The sequence below is a fragment of the Stylophora pistillata genome, chromosome 3 (assembly GCF_964205215.1).
Source record: "Stylophora pistillata chromosome 3, jaStyPist1.2, whole genome shotgun sequence".
Lineage (NCBI taxonomy): Eukaryota > Metazoa > Cnidaria > Anthozoa > Scleractinia > Pocilloporidae > Stylophora > Stylophora pistillata.
In genome coordinates, this window is record NC_142521.1 from 7,093,312 (window position 1) to 7,111,573 (window position 18,262).

Below are 18,262 nucleotides of genomic sequence, written 5' to 3' on the forward strand. Positions count from 1 at the left end.
AAATCCCACAGTGCTGTTCGAGTTAAAATTTAAAGATGGCCGACTTAGTGATGTCTGGCAATATTACAAAAACGTAAATGTAAGAGGACATTTGAAGTTGTTTAAAGAGTCAATCACCTTATATTTCAAGAAGCAGCGTTGGGGTTGTTTTGAAGTTTCTCGCTAATCAGCTATAAGAGTTAGCATGGCTGATGTGACGACGTGGGTTTCCGACAAATTGCACGATGTGTTGGGTTTTTCTGATAAGTACACGGTGGAATTCCTGATTGGACTTGCCAAAAATTCCTCTAGTGTTGAATCTCTCGTACAAAAAGTGTCAGAAGTAGACAACAAGATGGCTTCACTTGCTCAGGAGCTGTGGTCGAAGCTACCACATAAGACACAGCCAGTTGAACACCCGTACAGGGCGAAGGAAAGAGCTATTCTTGAAGAGAGAAAGAAGTTTCAGGGTTATGCATTGGTGTCTGATGACGAAGAAGAAGAAGAAATGAACAAAGCTAAGGCATCTCAGAAAGATAGGAAACGGAAGCATCTGCGGCGGAAAACAGAATCGTCTAGCTCTGATGAAGACTCTCCTGCTGTTGATTCACGAGTTTCAAAGGACGTTGGTAAAGAGTCTGAATCAGATGAGTGGGAAAAGGAAGAAGAGGAAAGGAAGAGAGACTTGGAAGAGAGGGATGCCTTAGCTGATAGACTGAAGAAACGTGATAAGGAAAAGACTAGGAATATAATGGAGAGATCAGACAAGAAGGTACTGTTTACACAGGGGGGATAATGGAAGTCCACTTCCAACATCCAACTATAGAGTGAAGCCAAGTGCAAAGCCTCTTTTTGAAAAATGAGCTTCATTTGAAAAAACAAAACAAATCATTGTAACATTAAAGGCTTTGCACATACACTCATTTTTACAAGAAGGAGGGGAGGCTTCTGGGAAATGGTCAGTACTGCTGGGCAGGGATTTTAGTAACTTTTTGCATAAGTGGCTGCAGATGGTGTGATACATGGCTATGCTGTAAGGCAAAGCACAAACATGAGGCCAGTTCACAGGCAAAACAGGTGACAGTGAGAGGTCTCACGCCAGTGGTAGACAGCCAATAACTGGTTTTTATCGAAACCCTTGGTTGGAAATGATTTATTTGATGAAAGTATTCACCTTTTTTTTTTTTTTTTGTGTGCACTATAGTTAATTTTGACCAGCATGTTAAGTATTACTTACTTTGAAGTCCCAGCCATGCATGCTGATGTGTGAATTTGGATTTTCAATATCTTATATATTTAGTCAGTACCTCAAAATTTCTGCAGATCTCTATGTTGTTTTTTCATTTTGTCAGCTTCTATGAAAAAATACTTGTAATAGCTGAATTTTTATTTTATGAAATTTAGGATAAAATAATTGACATGCCAACAAGGGACTAAGAGGTGGACCTTGTAACTCTCTAGTTTATTCTGGAAATCCTCCAGCTGAATTCTATTGTTTAAAGCTGATATTATTATTCATTAAATTTTAGCATTGTGCACTTTGTTAGCCAAATATTATCTATCTTTGAGCTGGCTGTTGGTCATTAATCTGTATAAAACATGGGGAGAGACCAAGTATTTGCATAGAAGTCGGCCTTCTGTTCATAGAATGTGCATTACAAATAGTTGGTGGTTTATTATTTAATTTTTATTCAATCCTTTGATCCCATTAAGGTGACCAGCATCTTATTTCTCCTTACAACATCACTCTTGGGTCACAGATAAACGTTGTGAGAATAAAGGATACGATCGCCAACTTTATAAGCTCTTGGTTATTACACAAATTTTCCTCGTCAACACCATAGGAAATGTATAGAGAACACTATTTATGCATACTGATGTTAGGGTGAAAAGGGTTAAGTTTGTCTGTTTTCTACTCTCAAGGCTTTTAAGGAGGCAGCCAAAAGACTTAAAGTGGATGAGGAGGACAGAAAGAAAATGGTGAGAGATTTTGACCTATCAGCTGTAATTTATTTTTTAAAAGTTTGGCAATATACTGAGGTCACTAGTAGTGCTGCTGAAGTAATTCTTTTGTCCTACTGGCAGATAAGGTAGACAATTGTTGGAACTTCTGAGTTTGACAATAGATATTGAGCCACACTAGTTAATCTGGTTCAGAGCTGAAGGAAAAGTAATGTTTATCTCATTTCACTATTTTACAAACTGCATTATAATTCTTTTCAGGTTCCTGATTTAAGGAAAAAGTCTCGCCGAGATTATGTTAAAAAACGGCGGGTGGACAAGCTTGAAATGCTTCAAGAGGACATTCTTGATGATGAATACTTGTTTGAGGATGCTCAGATTTCAAAAAGAGAGAAACAGGATCGAGAATATAAGAAAAAGGTTTACCATTTAGCAGTAGAGCATGCCAAGGCTGGAGAATTGGAAAAAGTACAGAGATACGAAATGCCACAGGAAAATCAGAAGCCTGCCAAATATGATGAAACCACAGTGGAGGAACTGGGACCTAATTATGAGCAGAAGAAATGGGAGGAGGACAAACTTGGTTATGCTGTCATGAAATTTGGTGCTAAAGATGCAAGGGACAAGAACAAGGTACACAAGGAGGGGAGGGGGAGTGGGGCTCATTGTTGTTCCAAGACTCAATTAAAGTGAGGTTTGTGTATTGCAATGATCAAGGCTGTTCTCTCGCTGCGCCTGGTGGCCCCTGGCGCCTTATTTTTTCTCTTGGGCGACTTGGAAATTTTAGTTTTTTCGTACAAAGCATATGCTGGGCACCCTGGATTTCACAGTTTCAGAGCACTGGGCTCCATTCAATTTTCCTTAGAGCACAGCCTTGAATGATGCATCTGCATTTTAATGGCCTTGACAGCCAGCATGTTTGAAATGATGCACATGTAAAATATATATATTTTTTTGCAGTGACCAATATTGATGTTATTTAATTTTACTATTTTTAAACTTCTTATTTTCTGCACATGTAGAAAAAGGATTATGATCTTGTTGTGGATGAAGATCAGATTAATTTTGTAATGGCTGAACAGATTCCTGGGACAAAAGAGAAGCAGGTGAGGTCTACAGCTGTACAATTTTCTTTATCTTGAAAAATATTTCATTACCTAGAAGTAAAAATGAAGAAGAAATGAAGATTTCCATTTTGTTATTATATGGTTGAATTGCAGGAACCAGAGATGAATGACTATCAGAAGAAAAGATTAACAATTGAAGAGGTAGTTTAAATCTTTGATATTTATATGAAGTAGTCTTTTGTGATCTGTTGATTGGTTTGAATGCTTCTTAAACACAAAGGCGCGCTATAAAAGGAGCCTTAGGTCCTACTGGACCATCTGTCAATCAACCGTCGTGTGATGTAGAACTCTTAAAGTCAAGTCAGCTTGAGCTACAGCTACTCCAAAGCAATGAAGAGTGGGCGCATTCCTCAAAATTGTTTTATGTCTTCATCACAATACAAGAATTTTTGAGATTTGTATTACCTTTCTCCAATGGAAACTGTCTTTATTTTTGGCGGTAAATTTGAGATCGAAGTAGGTTGTTCGCATGTTACCTCATGCCACCATGCTGGTGGAAGTGAAAAATAGATATCTCATTAGCTCTTTTTGTTCGTCTACCAGCATTTTAAATTGGACCCGCACACGTCAACGGTGAGTGACAAATGAGCCTAGGTCTTCCCAGGGAAGACTTCCTTATATAGCGCGCCTTCGTGTTTAAATGATTTCATTAACTGACTGATGGATTGACTGACTAAGTGGAATGTGCATGTCAGTAATTGTTGTTTTGTTAGGCAACACTATTTTGTTGAATGTTTACAGACTAAAAAAAGTTTACCAGTTTATCCATATAGAGAGAGCCTTATCCAAGCCATCAGAGATCATCAGGTAATTACATTGTTGAGTGAAGGATTCAGACTTTTGTATTAGTTTTTAAAGATCTACTTCATTCTTTTGGCAAGCTTTTTTGAGGGGTTGTTCATCTGATTCCAATGTTTGAGATGAACATGATAACAACACAGAGTACTTGTACTTTGACAATAGTTTCTCTCCTTTAAACCTCTGGGTAATGTGCCTAGCACCAATACAAGGCTATCCAAGCACTATCAGCTGTAAGGTTCATGAACCACAGGGCGTGTAGTGTTAATAAGAACTGGCCATCCATACTTTTTGATTTTGAAGGAAATCTTTGTCACCTTGCAGACAGATTTGTCATTTTCAACATCGACCAAAATACCTTTTTCCATGGTAACAAATGAGAGTATAAACCAGGCTTAGCTTTTGAGCCACTGCTCACTCAAAGAAAGTTCACCCCTTTGGTTGCATCAATCTGGTTCTGTGCACAAATACCTGGCAAGGGAGGCTGAAACAGTTTGACCACATCTTTCATCTAAATGCTTATCAATGACTGAGTGTAAAAACAGCCCTTTTAAACCCCTAAAAATGACTAGCGTCTAATTTCCCCTTACAATGTCACCCCAGAATCAAATATCAAGATCTTGAGAATAAAGAAATATCAATCAACAACTTAATAAAATCGTGATTGTTAAACAAATTCTCCTTGTAAGCATCATAGACATAGGAAATTGTATGAAGAACAGTGTGGTTAAAACTGGTATGCATACTGAAGTTAGGGTGTAAACGGCTGAGATGCTCATTGTGACTAATTGTTTTTAATTGCAGGTTATTATTATCGAAGGAGAGACAGGTTCAGGAAAGACCACTCAAATTCCGCAATTCCTTCATGAAGCAGTATGTCCAGTGTTCATTCCTCACTATTTAAAATACATATATCTTATTAACCAAGTGCGAGGGCGGTACTGGGAGAATATCAGCCTGAGGTCTTGACAGTACGGACCGAGCGCAGCTCGGTCCGTACAAAAAAGACCGAGGGCCAATATTCTTCCAGTACGGTCCTGAGCAAGCTTGGTTAATAAGAGATTTATTATACGACTGAAGTTCAAAGGGACACAAGTGCAGTATCATTCGGGACCATTCGAGACAGTGCCCGGTCCAATACTGAGAGAATATTGACCGGCAATAGAGCATTTTGATTGGTTGATTTAAGTTATTGGCCCTCTGACTGCCTGAGTCTTGTAATAAAAATGTTTATATGTGTGCTTTTATGAGCAGTTGCTACGTGAGGTTGCAACTCTTGTGTATGCATCCTTGTGATAGTCATGGAGTTTTTACAGTGTTTAATCATGTTATGAGGAGAAGAAAGAGGCTACAGTGCTTGACTGCATCATGACAGGCTGTACTTAGGTAACTTGTTAACAGACAGAGCATCACAAATAAATGAAATTAATTATATTTTGACCTGTGGAAGAAGCTAAATAATGAAATGCTCCCTCGGGAGAACTGGATATGAAGAAATTGTGGAAATAAAAAAGCGGGAGAAATTCCATTCTTTGACTTGGTTGGATCTTGTGCCACCCAAGCTCTGGCTGAGTGCTACTGCAATCTGCCTTATAAGGCCAAATTTTGTGAGCAAGGCACAGTGAAGTTACTTTTGTATAATAGCCTGCGAATAGTGCCATCTTTCTTTGCTGCCAGCCCATGGAGTGTTCTTTGGCCCTCCTTACGGGGCAATCCATTGTAAACAGAATCGAAAAGATTAACAAACATATCGGGCATCTCCAAGGGTGAATGTACCGCACATTTTTTTAGCTGACCTCCCGGAATCTTTTCTTTTTTAGGGTTTTACCAAGGGTAAGATGAAAATTGGGTGTACTCAGCCTCGACGAGTTGCAGCAATGAGCGTCGCAGCAAGAGTATCTGAAGAGATGGGTACAAAACTAGGAAATGAGGTACAGTTTGAACCGTAAAAAGGAAAAAATATAAGCAAAACTGTAGTTTAGTGGTTATCCGCAAATGATTGCAGATATTCAAAACTTCAACTTTTTGAAGTACATTGTACTTCAGAGACATTCTATCCTTTTTCTAGTAGATGTGCATATTCATTCTACATTAAATTTTGTTGCCCACATCTCTTTTTTCTCTTAAGATTTTTATTCTTTTTTCAGGTTGGATACAGTATCCGTTTCGAAGATTGCTGTTCAGAGCGAACCATAATAAAGGTAGGATTTTTAACCTTTCAACTCCCACAAGTGACCAACATAAAATTTCTTCGTACATTATTAATAGCGGGACTCTCACGCGCGCAAAGCGCGCGTGGGGTAGAGCCCCATACCCATGGAATATGGTCAACCTCTTTTCGTTTGGTTGTCACGTGACTGACCGAGCGTACGTACGTGCCTTCAAATTGCACGGGTAGGGTAGGGGAGACCATCAAAACGAAGGGAGTGGTGTCTCAGGCGAGTCTTGGCAAATGCACATCTTTTATGTTATCATTAATATTACGAACTTGGGAGCTCCGCTTTTAGGCTTGGCTAAATCTATATATTACAATATTAAGCGGACAAGTTATGAGAATAAAGAAAATTATCAGTTGGGTGACCATTAGTTGATCCAATAGCAAATTCTCCTCACTAACATTATGAGAACTGTATGGCAGACAGTAAAGAGAGTTGCTAATGAGGACTTACTGTATTGTCATCGAAATGTGTAACCTTGCAGTACATGCGTTCTTCATTTCTTTCTAAGGAGAACGTATCAAAACAATGGTTTAGAAACAGCAAAACAGATGTATCTTTTATAAAAATTGCTACTGACGTTATGAAGCACAAGTTTGAAAGAATAATACCAGGGTAATGTTCTTTTAGCAGTGGAAATTCCAGTTTACGTATTGATGAAGTTATAATACGGTGAGGAGATAAAAGTCTCACTGAGAGTGGATCTCAAGTGAGTGTCGTAAAACCTTAACAAAAGTTATCGCAACCGCCAATCAGAAGAAAAGGAAATATCGCACGAAGGCGATGTGTATTCAAAATAATAAAAAAAAAGCAAACTGCCTAAAGCGCGACACAACGCGGGAAACCAAGACGCGGCTGGTTTTAATTTTGCATTTGATTGGTTGAAAGGGTGGCGCGAGTTTTTAGACCAGTCACAGAGCGAGGTAAAGCACCTGGTTAGCTCAATTGGTTAGAGCGCCGGATTGTGTTGTGCGGGAGGTCGAGGGTTCGAGCCCCGGCCGGACCAATACTCGTGGTCTTAAAATAAGTGAGGAGAATGTGCTACCTTTCTATGATATCAAGAAATGGATAGATATTCTAGTCTTCTCGGACAAGGACGAATAAACCGTAGGCCCCGTCTCCTGCAGGGTTAGGGGTAGGAGACGTTAATTTCCCACGCACGAGATTACTGTGTGGTGGATTTCCTCCCCGGGGTGGGATGGTGGGTTACTTGCACGTTGTAAAGCGCTTGGGAGCATCTTCCTATGGCCTATGCGCTATATAAATAATAAATTATTATTATTATTATTAATTAAAGCAAAATCAATACAGTCGCAAATTACTGGGGACACTCCAAATATATCAATGTATAGCTTAAGTCGTAAGTAATTGAAATTTGATCTTTAGTACATGACTGATGGAATGTTGCTGCGTGAGTTCTTGGGTGAACCGGATCTGGCTGGATACAGGTTTGTTTCACCTTATAGTTAACAATTATTCCACGAACGCGCGTTGGATATGAGATGATAGATAGCCAACGAGGGGCGTAGCGCCGAGTTGGCTATAAACATCTCATATCCAACAAGCGCGAGTGGAATAATTGTTTTATTAAAAAAGACGCCCCCAAGATATTAGACAAATCTTCTCGCCTTTATTTTGTAAGAAGAAACCGGATGTTGCAATGTATAGATATTAGATTATGGTATGTTGGCTCATACACCACAATGGCTAAGCCAATAAAAAGCCTTGGATTGCATTATCCAATGATCTAGTTTTAATAGTACTTTTTATTAAAAACTAGATCATTGGATAATGCAATTCAAGACTTTTTATTGGCTTAACCATTATGGTATATCAGCCAATATACCATAATCTACAAATATGGTAAGCGTACGTGTCAGCTTAAAATTCAAAGGGAGCCAAGAATTTAATAAAATTTAATAATTTAATTTAACGTTTTTAATAAAACGCGCCTCGTTGGCTATCTATCATCTCATATCCAACGCGCACTCGTGGAATAATTGTTAAATATACAGCACTGTTAACAGATCCGCCTATATTATGTATTTAAGGCTTCACTATGTAGTTTCAAAAAGCGGGAAGTGACTTCATTTTAGATTTAGTTTTTGTAGCCGGAGATGAAAATTGTACTTGTAAACTGTCTGGAACAACTTCTACTTTAATGACTTCAATTTTCTGTTGGCAGTGTTCTGATCATTGACGAAGCTCACGAACGAACCCTCCACACGGATGTGCTATTTGGCTTGGTCAAGGACATTGCTCGATTCCGAAAAGATCTTAAACTTCTGATATCCAGTGCGACTTTGGATGCTGACAAGTTTTCCCAGGCATGTCTTGATAAATAGCGTTATTATCCACTACTCAGTAGCCCGCATGATGGGTGTCATTTTTGTCGTTTCTCGGGCGAGCAAAGGTAAGTGTAATGAGAGCTCAAGGGGAAAAACACATGCGAGGAGACAAACGCGCTTTCCTCACGCGTACCCCGCGACTACCCCGCGCCTTCCTCGCGCGCCTGAAAACTCCCCCACTAGGAATCGAAGGATTTCATGGTCAGATAACTTGAGCCCGGAAAAAGACTAGTTACGTGTGTAGCAAGCGTTCTGAAATCCACGAACAAGACGCCTTTGACATTTCTGACCCTTGCAGGATATCAGTGACGCTTGCCACATGAATCTAGTTTCTGGTTTGGCTCATAAACGAATTAGTGGCTCAGGGGTCGAGCAGGGAAAAATCGGAAAGTCCGTGTGTTGACTCTTTATGAGTGGTCCAAAGATTCTTTCTTTGTCCTTCGTTCGTAATGAAAGAATAGCGTATTTCTTCAGCTTCTTCCATGGAATGTCAATATCGTCTCTAGAAAAAGATGACCGTAAAAAAAAAACACTCCTTGTATTTTCGAAAGTGTCTGCCACAATTTACTTTTACAGCCTACACCCAACGTAGCGATTTCAGAACATGATGACGCCTTTTTGTAACGTAGTAACCTTATACAGAGGGATCTCTCCAAAAAGAAAAAGAACTTTTTCTCAATTCTCGTACCCTAGAAGTGAACCAAGCTGTTAAGTAAAAAATACATTGTACGTTTTACCTTCCAGTTCTTTGATGATGCACCCATCTTTAGAATTCCTGGTCGACGATTTCCCGTGAATATATATTACACAAAGGTGAACAACTTTATCCTTTTTCAGGGTCATTCCTGGTAAAATATCGTATTTTAGCTTATCTGTGTCTCTTTTTAACTTCTGAGTCGATCGATACAACTTTAATTAAGATACAATAGACTGTTCTCTAGTGGAACATCAATGACGATAGTACGGCCTGTAATAACAGTGGATGGCGTTCATTCCCATATCCATCACTCGCTTTTATCAATATGAACACAGTTCTCCAATAGAAATAGTGTAGTTTTGCTCCAAGAAAACTAGATCATAGTTGTTTTATATAGTTTTCGCAGTAGACTCTAAACCATAACGAACGATAGCCATAGGGTCTTTCTACTGGGGCACTTATATTCAGACACACCTCCTTCATGAAACAAATGAAAGCTTCGGCTCTTGCAGAATAAATGATTTTCATGTTATCTTTGTGCCTACTCCCACCTCCCCCTTCCCCTTCTTCCCTCTCCTGTTCCCCTTCCCCTCCCCCCTTCTCCTATTACGAGAAGATCTCTGTTAAAGGGAAGTTGTTATAACCCTGGGGGCTTCCTCTGTTATATTAAGCAACAAAACCAGATTGCTCTTCGAGGACGTTCCGTGACGAACGCAAACAATCATTCTCTATCATGTACAAACGTGCTATCTTCTCCTCTGCGATTTTGGTTCAGTCAATTTTGGACGGGTGAAAAATCAACAAAATACTTTGTCCGATTCATCGGAAGGTGTTTCCAAAGAAATTCTGTCCTTTTCCGGATAAGAAACCTTTGAAAGCAATGGCATATAAGTACCTGTTCTTTCTAAAAATTATCCTTTCCTGTGAAAGTGCAGTAATTTTATTAATCCTCTCACCTCTCATTTTCCAGGCTCCAGAAGCTGATTATCTTGAAGCCACGGTGGTGACTGTGTTACAGATACACGTGACCCAACCCCCAGGGGACATCCTGGTGTTTTTGACCGGCCAGGAGGAAATCGAAACGTCACAGGAGTTGTTACAAGAACGCACGCGCAAACTGGGCTCCAAAATCAAGGAGCTGATCATTCTTCCCATCTACGCTAATCTTCCATCTGATTTGCAAGCCAAGATATTCGAGCCCACTCCTCCTGGGGGAAGAAAAGTAAATAAATCCTCCTGGCCACCATTTTAATTTTTTTTTGTTTCATCCACCATTTTGTTTTATTAACAATGCCTATGCTATATAAGAATGGTCTAATTCTGGGGAGGCAGATGCATTTTAGTTAAAATTTAGAAAGACTGTTTTTTTTTTAAACAAGTCCTGCTGTGTCAGAACGTATCTATGACGTCTTGTTTTCCCAAAATTTTACGGACTCTTTCATTTTTCATTTTTTAAATTTGAAGGTTGCCCGGCAAAGTCTAAAACCTTGGATTTTAAAAGTTACGAAACAAAGACAATGATTATTAAAAGATTTGCGATTAATTTTAATTTTTTATCTCAAAACGTTTCAACCCAAGACAAGCAAAAGAGAACTCTTTGCAATATTTGTGTCCCACAGGTTGTTTTAGCCACCAATATCGCCGAGACGTCGCTAACCATTGATGGCATTATCTATGTTATTGATCCTGGATTTTGTAAACAGAAGAGTTACAACCCTCGCACAGGGATGGAGTCACTAGTGGTGACACCCATTTCAAAAGTAAGTCTTGGTCCTAGAACTCTCTTACCAAAGTGCCTCAAAACGTTGAATTTTGCTGATTGTTTTTCTTTAATGTTGTGGTTGTGAATTAAACCCACTAACTGTTGTGACGTTTCCTAGGCATCAGCCAATCAAAGAGCAGGTCGTGCGGGTCGCGTGGCAGCAGGCAAGTGTTTCAGATTGTACACAGCATGGGCGTACAAGAACGAACTGGAGGATAATACCATCCCCGAGGTAAGATATCGTTTGATTTATCAGCTGTTGCTGAAGAAAATTTCTCCTTTGATCGGTACTCAAAAGAACGGTATTTTCAGCAACCATCGTTAGAGTATTTCATCCCTTTTTTTCACCTTCCACAGATCCAGAGAACTAACTTGGGAAATGTAGTTCTACTTCTGAAGAGCCTGGGTATCAACGATTTGATTCATTTTGATTTCATGGATCCCCCTCCGGCTGAGACCCTTATCATTGCCCTCGAGCAGCTGTACGCTCTGGGAGGACTGAACCATCACGGAGAACTCACAAAGGTTTGTGACGGTGTGAAGATTTTTTCGTTATGAAGAGTATGCTCCAAAATCAGAAAGCGTGCTTCTGCAACTGTGATACCAGTACAGTTATGTTTTAGTCCTGAGAAGTTCGTTTTCAGATGGAGAACTTAAGCACTTACCACGCTGAGGAGGAAAGAGGTTAGACAAGCTCGTTCAACGAAGTGATTCAAACTCTCTAACTGTCCTTGTTTCTTTGTTTGTTTTTTCTCTCTTTCTTTCAGCTTGGACGTCGCATGGCGGAATTTCCCATTGAACCAACGATGTCTAAAATGTTGATTGCATCGGAAAAGTGAGAAACCTTAATTATTGTGTCATTTTCAATCTCTACTGCTAGACTGCGCCAAAGAAAACTTTTCGATATGTTGAATGCGAGTGTCACAAAGGTGGCTGACAGTAAAACTCAGTAAGAGAGGAAGAAAATTTTGTAGCAAATGAGGAGTTTAAGATAATTTGACCTGGAAGACCTTGAATACATTCGTACAAATGTTCGCGTAGTCTGTGTCAAAAGAACCCAAGATCGATTTTCATTTTCAATTGTCTTTCAGGTACAAGTGCGTCGAACAGATTCTTACCATCACTGCCATGTTATCGGTGAACAACGCCATTTTCTATCGCCCCAAGGATAAAGTCGTACATGCGGACAACGCGCGCGTAAACTTCTTTCGTCCAGGAGGTGATCACCTGACATTGTTGAACGTGTACGATCAGTGGGTGGAGACTGGGTACTCCACTCAATGGTGCTACGAGAATTTCTTACAGCATCGCTCTATGAAGAGAGCACGTGACGTTAGAGAGCAGCTAGAGGGACTGATGGAGAGAGTAGAGATTGAAATTTCGTCGAACCCAAATGATTCTGTTCCTATAAGAAAGGTAAGAGGTCGACAATAACGGTTAACCCTCCAACCACTCTGAGTGACTAGCATCTAGTTTCTGCTAACATTTAAAGAAGACTTCTTGACAGATAGAAAATTAACAAATCGACAGTGCCAATCCACTAAAAAAGGACTCCAAGGAACTAGCTGAACACTATCGTCCGATATCCTTGCAACCGATTGCTAGCAAAGTTCTCTAACGCTGTGTTCTCAATCACCTTTATGAACATCTAAAGAGCTTGACAACTGACCTTCAGCACAGTTTTTTAAAAAATCGATCATGTGTGACTCAGTTACTTTCGGTTCTCCACGATGTCGGGCTCAACCTAGATAAGAACATACAGACAGATGTGATCTACTTAGATTTTGCAAAGGCTTTTGACAGTGTGGACCACAACATTCTGCTTGCTAAACTGAATGCGTACGGAATCTCTGGCAATTTGCTGTTAGGGCTTAATAATTATCTTTCTGGCCGTTTTCAACGAGTAGTTCTTGAAGGTGCTTCGCCAAAATGGGCCCCCGTCACCTCTGGAGTGCCCCAAGGGAATCTCCTGGGTCCGCTCATGTTTGTTATTTTTATTAACGACCTACCTGACGCTGCAAATGGTGAAGTAAAGACCGCGCTTTATGCTGACGATTCTAAGATCTTTGGTGCTGTTAAGGGCGTTTACGATTGCGAAGTTATGCAGACCACCCTCTCAAATATGGATGAATGGACGCAATATAATAACATCAAATTTAATACCTCCAAATGCAAAAAAGTCGTGTCACACGCAAGAAACAACCCGCACATTACAATTAAACCCTTAACAACGTGCAAATCAGTCGTGTGGCTGAAGAGAATGACCTAGGGATCGTTGTCGCTTGCACCCTTTCATGGGTCACACATAGTAACGCTATTGTGTCGAAAGCGAATAAGTTACTTGGTCTTCTAAAGCGTACTTGCCCACTTTCGACAAACGTGGCAGTCAGACGGAGATTATATTTGTCCCTTATTAAACCGCAACTTTGCTATGGAACGCAAGTGTGGTCTCCAAGTCATAGCTACCTACTAGACAAGATTGAGCGCGTGCAGAGAAGAGCCACCCGAGGGATTCTGCGGTCTCGCATTGGAGAAATGTCTTATAAGGAAAGACTTATTAGACTGGATTTGCTATCACTAGTATATGATAGAGAGCTTAAAGATATAACGTTTTTTTTATTAATGCTTGTATGGACAAATAGATCTAAATGTCCATGGATTCGTTTCTTTTGTAACTCATGGCCGTACTAGGCTTAGTAATTCCTTCAACTTAAAAACCCCTATTTGCAAAACCTCTACATTTCAAGCTTCATATTTTAATAGGATTGTAAAGTTATAGAATTTCATCTGTGAATCTGTGCCTGATAATAGCTTCTCCAGTTTCGATGTTTTTAATAACTCTTTAAAACGAACTCTGACGAGCCTCTTGCGTACAACATTTGACGTGGAATACCCGTGCACTTGGTCTCTTGTGAGGTCGTGCGCTTGCCACCGGTCATAGTTCACAGCTGATGTTAGGGACCTCAAGCAAGGACGACGAATATGTCAGCGCGAATTCTGGTTCGAGACCGCTGTTCACTGGTAAAAAAGGGCGGGAAAATGTGAACTTAAGCTGCTCTCGACGCGGACTTGAACGTAAACAAATGAAAAAAATTGTTTCAAAGCTCCAGTTTTACCATTATGGTTTCTTTTCACGAACTTCACGAGCTCTTTCTCCTTAGTCACTTTCACGGATATTTAAACGATGAAGAACTGTTGCTGTTATACGAAGAACACATTCCAAAGCATCCAGATTTTCCTTACGAGAATTGTGGAAGGTTTTCACTCGGAGACATGAACGATTCAGAGTGTGTGGTAGAATTTAGATTCAGAAAGCGTGACCTTCCACTAGTCGCTGAGGTCCTCCAAATTCCTGAAAGCTTTACTTGCTACCAAAGATCTGTGGCGAGTGCAATGGAAGCCGCCTTTGCATCCTACTGCGAAGGTTAGCTTATCCGTGCAGAAATAGCGATATGCTTCCTCCATTTGGGAGGCCAGTCCCTGCACTTAGTATGATCAGCAATGAGGTACTTGATTATATATATGATGTACACAGCCACAGAATCACGCAATGGAATCACAAAATTCTTTCGCCGCAAGCTCTTCAACTGTATAGCCGCCATTCTTAAATGAGTGCCTACAAATAAGAAACAAAAGTAAAGCGAATTACAAAACGCTACGGCTAAAAGTATCATCAAAAAATGTTTCTAACTAATTTAGATGGCATATCCTTAGAATATTTCGGTTTTCTGGGGACAAAAACTTTCAAACAGATTAAAAAAAAAAAATAGCCCATTAAATACATACGTTCACTAGTCGATGTAAAAATGCACGATTTCACGTTGTGAACTTCCAGTGGACAGCGAAGTGGTGTCGTGACATGCGCACTACCCCCAAGTTATGGAAAATTACTTCCGGTTCGTCGTCGTCGTCGTCGTCTTCCTCGTTGTCCTTGCGTAAGGACCCTATTATTTGTGTAAGTTTTTAGATTCACTAGCGTATTTTCTATTTGGGCTGCACCTCGCATGGGTCCCTCAGTCTCGTTCGTGCTCGTTCATTTGGGTGTTTTATTTTCTTTTATTTTCTTAACAGATTATCTAAGTCTTATAATTTGAAACCCAATAAAGTTGTTAAAAAAAAATACTCTTATCAACAACGAAATTCGTCATAACAGTGGTCAAAGTGTTGTGGACTCAGAAGGCGCAACCGAGTGAGTCTGCAACACTGTTAGTTCGCTTTAAAACTGTCGATTTGTTTTTTACCACAATACCGACGTCAAATTGTCCTATCTTTTGTTTTTAGGCCATCACATCAGGTTACTTTTATCACACTGCCAGGCTAAGCAAGAGTGGTCAGTACAGGACAGTAAAACATCAGCAGGTAAAGGCGCTTTTCGCATTAGAATTCAAAACAATCTGCTCTGAGCTTAAAAGAAAGGGAGATTGAGACTTTGAGCGATTATCTTCGCAAGGAGTGTCTTACGCAGGTCAAGTTCAGAGTCACGGAAAATTGCGAGACACACGGAAAAGTGCATGCGAACAGCCGGTGTTATGTAAACCGCTTACAAATAAACACGTTTCTTGAAATCAGGGCTCAGTTGCTCAAGGGACGAATAAAGCTATCCAACAGAAAAATCACTTTCCAGCGGATAATTGTCCAAAAAACGTACTGCGCTATCCATCGGTTAGAGATTTGTACAGTGGATAGCGGTGTCCACCCTTCGAACAACCGGGGTTAGTTCTCACAACCAAGACATGCAAGTGTAATGGACCCGGGCTTTGCTTTGCCTTGTTGTGAAAACAAGTGCTGTGGATGAATGTGGAGCTACTTGATTTATATCTAATCAGTGAAGGCTTTAACTTGAATACGTGGGTTCCTCTCAGCGCCTATGTTTTTGCATTCCTACGAATGGGTGCGGTTGTTTTCAATGAATGTAAGCGACAGGCCGTGTTGGATTAGATTACTTTTATGCGAGTCGTATCAAACCAGGTGAAATACATGTTTAGACTGGTAGATGTATCGCCTGTAGGACTCGCAAGTTGTCTTGTTATCGTTTTGGTATTCTTTCTTGCAGACAGTCATGATTCACCCGAACAGCAGTCTTTTCCAGGACCAGCCCAGATGGGTGATCTACCACGAGCTTGTGTTCACTACAAAGGAGTTCATGAGACAGGTAATGTCAGTCTTACTACTGATTCTTAATTCTGAGAGTCATTCATTATTACATCACCTATGTATCTCTCTCTTGGATCTAAGCTCTTTGCGGCAAAAAAGCCTGTGCAGTGTGAAAAGGAAAGGAATTATTAATTTGCTCAATATGGTGAAGTCCAGCACGAAATTTGAACTGAACGGACGCTTTTGGTCGCTTGTAGTATCTCAAAGCTCACGAAATATATGAAACAAAATCAGTCTCCCTTCCTCAGTCAAACACTGATTTGTCTGGCGTTTCCAATCCAGAGAAACAAGCTAGTTTTACCGCTTACATGTACTTTGTCTCGTACATGAGGGCAGGGTTTGAAACTAGAAGCCTGTTACCAAAATGAATACTTTCTTACCAGATCATAGAGATTGAAAACAAATGGCTGTTGGAGGTAGCACCTCACTATTACAAAGCCAAGGAGCTAGAAGACAGCTCCAGTAAGAAAATGCCCAAGACGGCCGGAGTCACAAGAGAGCAAGCTAGGTCGACGACGTGAATTTGGGTTGCATGACAAGTAACATGTTGTGTCACGCTAGCATCGATTTAGTTCTGGCTTGAGTCGAACCCTGGACTTGTTAATTACTGTAATGAACTTAAGACGATCTTGTGTCTTCTGACATTGTTTCGTTTCGTAAAGGATGTACGTCGTTGTAGTCGGGATTTGATGGGAAAAATCCCTAGAACAAGAGTATCATAAAAGACTGTTTTGCTCTCAATGAAAAAAGGAAGGGCGAAGCACGTGTACAACAATAAAAGGAAACGTTAACTCCAGAATACCATGAAACTTTGAGCAAAATAAAGACCATGGCCCAGTTTTTCAAAGAGCAGATAACGCCATCTAATGGAAGAATGGCCACCCAGCGGATGTGCTAATGAAACGTACTGTGGTGTTATCTACTGCATAGGAATTCATCCACTGGATAGTGTTATCAACCCTACGAACAACCGAGTCCACTGGTCTTCATGCCAGAGGGACTTTTGTAAGAGATATCTTAGGCTTCGATTAAAAAGGAAAAATAAAAAATCAGCGAAGTAAGGTTAAAACACCTTCTTGGCAGTTGATGTAGGTGTGTTAAAAGCGTGCCTTGAGTGCTTCTCGTTGAAGAATCAAAACCGCTACTGGTGAATACTGCCCCTAAACGCAGTAATTATTTTCAACACCAAGAAACTAATTGTTCTCATCACCCTTTCATATCTGGAAAGAGGTCTTCCTTCGAGTATAGAGACCTCGTGCATAGGTTATTTAAACGCAAGTTAACCTTTGTCAATCAAAAGACACGTTATAATCCGTCTTTGCTTTAGCCAGACATTTATGTCAACGTAGCTTTTGGTGAAGTGTATCAAGAGGGCCCCGAGCTGAGAAATTGATTGTCAAAAACTACGATGTTCATTAGACCTCGTTCAAAAACCCCCTTTTGGGTTTGAATTAAACACGTTCGCTGAAATTTCACTGTGAAATGTAATGCTTAAAAGCATTGGTATCCAAAGGATCGATAAACGGTCTTAAGCTATTCACTTGTCCAATTTTTAGAATTGGAAACTTTAGTAGCTACTTTTGTTTTAATTTTTTTGTGCGTGATAGGTCTCTATGGAAGGGAGTTCTCAAGCGTATGGAAGGGAAGTGGAGAGTAATAGAGTGTAATATTTTTCAACGATCCTGTGATAAAATATTTGTAGCGATTAATACAAATAGGCTCCAGATTTTAGTAATACACACACTGCTGATGCTACATATTATAACAATTGTGCGTGAATTTCGAACATTAATTGGGCAAGTCAGTACAAGAATTAAAAAAATTCATCTTTTAATTGCAGCTTCAGGCCTTGTGCAGCACGATTTGAGCACTAACATTAATAGTAAACGCGTCACGCTTGTAATTAGACTGTGTGATAGGACTGGTGGTGGTATGGTCCTCCATGTTTGCATTCGGTTTATTTGCATCATTTCATTTTGGTAGGAAAGTTAAAAAAAAAACACAAAACCAAAATTAATCATCCCAACGGCCAATCAGAAGAAAGGAAAGTACTTTTAAAGAGTCAATGAGAACTCAAAGTAAAAATAACCAAACTCGTTAGAGTTTTGCATCTGGTTTGTTGAGAGAAAGGCGGTAGTTTTCTGGACCAATTGCAGCGCAAACTAAAGCAAACCAATAGAATCTCGGATCACGTTCGACACTATTGAGAACTACTTTAA

At 40.0% G+C, this 18,262-nt stretch overlaps 1 protein-coding gene across 1 annotated transcript; it reads left to right on the top strand.

Moving 5' to 3' along the window:
- The first annotated feature begins 21 nt into the window (after positions 1–21).
- Positions 22–18,097, top strand: LOC111334516 (pre-mRNA-splicing factor ATP-dependent RNA helicase DHX16). Its single transcript, XM_088751650.1, has 21 exons — positions 22–751; positions 1,903–1,959; positions 2,203–2,574; positions 2,964–3,047; positions 3,162–3,209; positions 3,810–3,875; positions 4,671–4,739; positions 5,687–5,797; positions 6,014–6,067; positions 7,469–7,530; positions 8,268–8,409; positions 9,175–9,243; positions 10,098–10,349; positions 10,747–10,887; positions 11,008–11,121; positions 11,247–11,414; positions 11,657–11,724; positions 11,981–12,305; positions 15,171–15,248; positions 15,943–16,041; positions 16,427–18,097. The coding sequence occupies exons 1-21, from the start codon at positions 185–187 to the stop codon at positions 16,562–16,564; spliced, it is 3,084 nt and encodes a 1,027-aa protein (XP_088607776.1). The 5' UTR covers positions 22–184; the 3' UTR covers positions 16,565–18,097.
- The last annotated feature ends 165 nt before the right edge of the window (positions 18,098–18,262 follow it).

What these genes read in the sequence shown, in the direction of transcription:
- LOC111334516 (XM_088751650.1), top strand. Translation starts at nt 185, where the DNA reads ATGGCTGATGTGACGACGTGGGTTTCCGACAAATTGCACGATGTGTTG. An exon ending in TGGAGAGATCAGACAAGAAG is followed by an intron (nt 752 to 1,902) that starts GTACTGTTTACA and finishes TCTACTCTCAAG; the next exon opens with GCTTTTAAGGAGGCAGCCAA. An exon ending in GTACAAAACTAGGAAATGAG is followed by an intron (nt 5,798 to 6,013) that starts GTACAGTTTGAA and finishes TTCTTTTTTCAG; the next exon opens with GTTGGATACAGTATCCGTTT.